Below are 5,236 nucleotides of genomic sequence, written 5' to 3' on the forward strand. Positions count from 1 at the left end.
GAGTTGGGAGCCGATAAACTCTGGTTTTCTCTTTGGCCAACTATTAGTTATGTGAGCATAGTAATGGTACCGCTGAACTTAGCTTCTAAAGTAGGAGTTGGCTGAGTAGTAGGCTCTTGGGTGCCTTAGTAGACCTTACAGGTCGGCCCTTAGTTCTCACTCCTGATGGTGGGGGCATCTCAGATTGTGGAACCTCAATATTGGAGGCGTTCCTCTGGCTAGCTATTCTTTTAGGAGGCATTATCTACAAACGTGTAATGCACAAATTAGGAAGGAACTTTTAGAGTTAAACTTGTTAGCACGAACTCAAAGTATGAAAGAAGTGAAATAATTCCTAATGTCCTATAGCCTCTTACGCCCCGAGAGGGTACACTAGACGTGGACGACACTCAAAGACCATTGCTAGTCCGTAAGCAAACACTTAGTCCAATCACATATTCATTCAATCATATTCTCTCAATTGAAGACTCAACTTATTATGAATACTACTCATAAATGAGGCCAATGCCAATAATCTTTCTAATCAATAAAATCAATAAGACTAGTATGAATAAAACTAGCCAGAAACAAAACTAATCAACAATAATAAAAATCTAGTCTATAAAACTCTATTAATGGTCTAAGTAGTGCCAATGATAGGTTTATGGTTGCCTCAAATTAAAAGAAGAAAACTAAACTCAAAAGTTAGATAAATATGGCATCCTTCGAAAGCAAGGATGACTCACCAATTAAGCCGAATACGATTAAATTCTCAACAATGCGCCTGTTGATAATCTCTAGTACCTATTTATGCATCATGAAATAATGCAGGTCCAAATGGACATCAGTACATGAAATATATTAGTATGTAATACAGCAAAATAAAAAATACAAGGTAGAATCAAATCAAATCAAAGATCTCAAATCGGGAAGGTGAACACCTCAATCAATATTTCTTAAGTCTAAACAAGAATAAGATTTAGACAAAGACCAATCTATACAATCCAATCTATTCCAATCTAATCAGAGTACTATTAAGACCTATATGGGAGTTTCTCTTATCCGACAACCATTACTTTGAGCCAGTGATAGCATAACATGTCGACGTTGTTGCCACGTCTATTCAATACCTTGTCAAGGTAAGAACGAATTAACTAATTATGGATCCAAAATCAATCAAGTCCTATCATGTTAGGACAATAAAATTAGGAAACATCCGACTTAATATTTTATTCCTCTATTATATTTGGCAACATAGTTATTGAGTTCAAGTTGTTACTTACTCTTACCCAATTTGGTACTCAATAGTCCTCCCAAGACTCAAAGCTCATAAGAAAATCAATCCAGATCAAGCCAAAACAACGTCTCTATCAAACTCCTTTCAATTTATCAATTATATCAAATCAATCCTCTCAACCAATCAGTCTCCCAATCATATAATCAAGAGAAGTTTTATATAATCATTCAAGATAACATTCAGTTGAGACCATTCACTTGGGTTTAATTATGAAAGTATAAAGGATTATAAGTTCATCAACACTATCATCATACTCACATTCAAATCACAATCATACATTCACAAGTTCAAAGCTCTTAACTCAATCTTTAGATATGTACGATTTAGTACCAATCAATATGCTATTAGGGTTTATGAAACAAGTAGTTCAAATCATATGTTCAAGTATTTCATTCATATAAAACATGAACTTATTAATAATCATTAAAACGTGTAAATTTTAGAAGGGAAATTCTCCATAACACATTAATGGAGACTCAATCCATTCATAATCGACCTATCACAACTACGGGCACATGGAGGAACAGAATCCATATTTTAGTTTAGCCTTACATACCTGGACATGAAGAGCAATCAAAAACTCAAAGACCTCGCTTGAAGAACTTGAAACCTAACCTTTTTCCTCTTCACAAATCCTCGCTCTCAAATAATCTAAGCATTAATGAATTATGCGTTCAAGGTATTAATAGGCGACTTAAATTAGTCCTAAAAAGTCAAGGTTTTAGTTTGGGAAGGGTGGGTAAAGATATGAATGCTCTTCATTAAAAACTAAAATTTGACGGCTACGAATTATTTCTATGACTCGTAAAAACTTTTACGGGTCGTCATTTGCAATCGTGGAACTAGGCTGGAAAATGTAAGGGTCTCGATGAGTCGTAGACATGATTCATCCTGTAGGTTTCTTAAAATCAAAGAAAACTAAGTCTATAAACTTTTTTAATGAGTCGTTATTATGACTCGTAGACTCTTTAATGAGTCGTCAATTTGACTCGTAGAAGTGAAATTCGATCTCTGAGATTTGGTTAGTGTTAGGTGCTTCTATGAATAATTTTTATGGCTCATAGAAATTATTATGACTGATAAAGGAAGTCGTAGGTGACTTCTCAGAATCTCATATTTTACTAAGTGTTGGGCGGAACGACTCGTAGACCCCTCTACAATTCATAGAGAGGACATTCGTAGTCCTCAAGGTCAGTTCTTTTCCTCAAGTTTTCTCTTTTTCTTTGAGCCTTATTTAGATTAGGATAAAATGGGGTATTAGAAAGTATGTCTCTTGATTAATTATTGTGATTAGAGGGTTAATTAGAGTTTGTGTAGCTTATATAAAGAAACTATAAAATAAGTGATTCTTGAATTCGTCATAAACATGAACTTTGCCCTAGAACCCTATTTCAAAGAGGGTGGAAATTCATGAAATTTATTCAAAGTTCTAAAATTTATTATCGATAATCGGTTTCTTCACTCAAGCACCACTCAACTTAATGCCTAGATTCATGCTTAAGAAATGAGGGCTGGGAGAACTTAAAGCAACAACTATTTTGCTATAATTAGCGGATCGTTCTGTATCTAGACATGATGGTATCATTGAAGATGTTTTGGTAGAAGTAGGATCCCTCATCTTTCCTATTGATTTTGTCGTTTTAGATTTTGAGCTGGCCCCCGATGTTCTTTTTATCTTAGGACGCCCATTCTTAGCAACAGACGGGGCACTAATTAATGTGGCTGCAGGTAGATTGACTATGAGAGCATATGATAAAGTAAAAGTGTTTGATGTATATCATGCACTGAAATGGCCTGCAATTTATGAGGAGCTATCTACTGTAACCATCATTGATGAGGAAATATCATCGCAATATACTACCTCAAATAATCCGTTGGCAAAAGTCGTAATGGGTCAAGATATTGAAGAGGACATGGAAGCTAAGGAGCTAGAAAGTGGGCTTGATATGCCAAATATTAGCATGTGGAAGAAGAATGTAAAACCCTTGAACACAGAATTGGGTCCTTTACCTAAGCCTTCTCTCGAGGAAGCCCCTAAATTGGAGTTAAAAAAACTGCCAGCACATCTCAGGTATGTTTTTCTTGGAATAAATAACACTTTACCTGTAATCCTTTCATCTGGTTTGTCTGAGGCACAGGTCATAGCAGCACTGGAGGTACTGAAGAGGCATAAAAAGGCAATTGGGTAGCAAATGGCTGATCTTTATGGCATCAGCCTCGCTTTATGCATGCACCAAATTTTTATGGAAAAAGGATATAAGTCTAGTGCACAACCAAAACGCCGATTGAACCCCATCATGAAAGAGGTTGTGAAGAAAGAGATAATTAAATGGCTAGATGCAGGCATAATATACCCAATTTCTGATAGTAAGTGGGTAAGCCCAATTTAATGTGTACCAAAGAAAAGGGGAATGGCTGTGATAACCAATGAAAAAAATGAGTTAATCCCTACAAGAACAGTGACTGGGTGGTGCATATGCATGGACTACAGAAAGTTGAATGATGCAACAAGAAAAGATCACTACCATGTGTCGTTCATTGACCAAATACTTGATAGGTTAGAAGGCCAAGAATACTACTGTTTCTTAGACAGATATTCAGGTTACAATCAAATCACCATTGCACCAGAGGATCAAGAAAAGACAACATTCACATGCCCTTATGGGACTTACACATTCAAGTATATGTCATTTGGCCTTTGTAATGCTCCTACCACTTTTCAGAGATGTATGATTGCAATATTTCATGATATGGTGGAAGTTACCTTTTGTGCTGATGTGTGACGCAAGCGACACAATAGTGGGTGCAGTCCTAGGACAAAAGAAGGAGAAAATTTTTCATTCCATTTATTATGCAAGCAAAACTCTTGACTCTGCTTAGGACAATTACACGGTCACAGAGAAGGAAATGTTTGCGTTGGTCTATGCATTTGATAAATTCCGCTCTTACTTGGTAGGTACAAAAGTGATTGTTTTTACTGACCATGCAGCTCTTAGGTACCTATTCAACAAGAAAGATGCCAAGCCAAGGCTCATCAGATGGATTCTGTTGATACAAGAATTCAATATTGAAATCAAAGATAGAAGGGGATGCAAAAATCAAATAGCAGACTATCTATCAAGATTAGAGGGTTCGCCCCATGTGGCTAAACAAAAGCTGATAAAAGAGGAATTTCCGGATGAGCAACTGCTGGAAATAGAGGTACAAGATCTCCCATGGTACGCAGATATTGTGAACTACCTTGTTAGTAGAGTGTTCCCTCCTGATGCTACCTCATAACAAAAGAAGAAGCTTATGCATAATGTTCGTCTCTACATATGGGATGAGCCTTATTTATTCAAGCGAGGTGTTGATTGAATGGTGAGAAGATGTGTCCTAGAAGTAGAGGTACACCAAGTATTGGATGCATTCCACTCATCACCATATGACGGCCATCATGGAGGAGAGCACACTACATATAAGGTACTTCAATCGGGTTTCTTTTGGCCTACGTTGTTTAAGGATGCTGCAGGTTATGTGAAGAACTGTGACCAATGTCAAAAAATGAGCACCATATCACGAATACATGAAATGCCTTTGAACAACATTCTAGAGGTTGAAATCTTCGATGTATGGGGAATGGACTTCACGGGTCCTTTTCCGTCCTCATGTGGAAATCAATATATATTAGTGGCAATGGATTACGTGTCAAAATGGGTTGAAGCCATGTCCCTTCCTATAAATGATTCGAAAATGGTGAGCAAGTTTTTAAAAAAGCATATTTTCACTCAATTTGGCACTCCCAGGGCAATTATCAGTGATGAAGGGTCACACTTCATAAATTAAACAGTAAAGAATCTCTTGGCTAAGTATGGGGTGTGGCATAAAGTTATTACAACATATCATCCTCAAACCAGTGGGCAAGTTGAGGTATCCAACAGAGAGGTAAAACAGATATTACAAAAGACTGTGAATGCTCAA

General features: G+C 36.7%; 1 protein-coding gene across 1 annotated transcript; it reads left to right on the forward strand.

Annotated features, from left to right (window-relative positions):
- The first annotated feature begins 3,687 nt into the window (after window positions 1-3,687).
- LOC129890658 (uncharacterized) lies at window positions 3,688-4,555 on the forward strand. The gene is made up of 2 exons (XM_055966163.1): window positions 3,688-4,003; window positions 4,233-4,555. Exons 1-2 carry the CDS (start codon window positions 3,688-3,690, stop codon window positions 4,553-4,555), a joined length of 639 nt encoding a protein of 212 aa, XP_055822138.1.
- The last annotated feature ends 681 nt before the right edge of the window (window positions 4,556-5,236 follow it).

Source organism: Solanum dulcamara, chromosome 5 (assembly GCF_947179165.1).
Source record: "Solanum dulcamara chromosome 5, daSolDulc1.2, whole genome shotgun sequence".
In the NCBI taxonomy this organism is placed as follows: domain Eukaryota; kingdom Viridiplantae; phylum Streptophyta; class Magnoliopsida; order Solanales; family Solanaceae; genus Solanum; species Solanum dulcamara.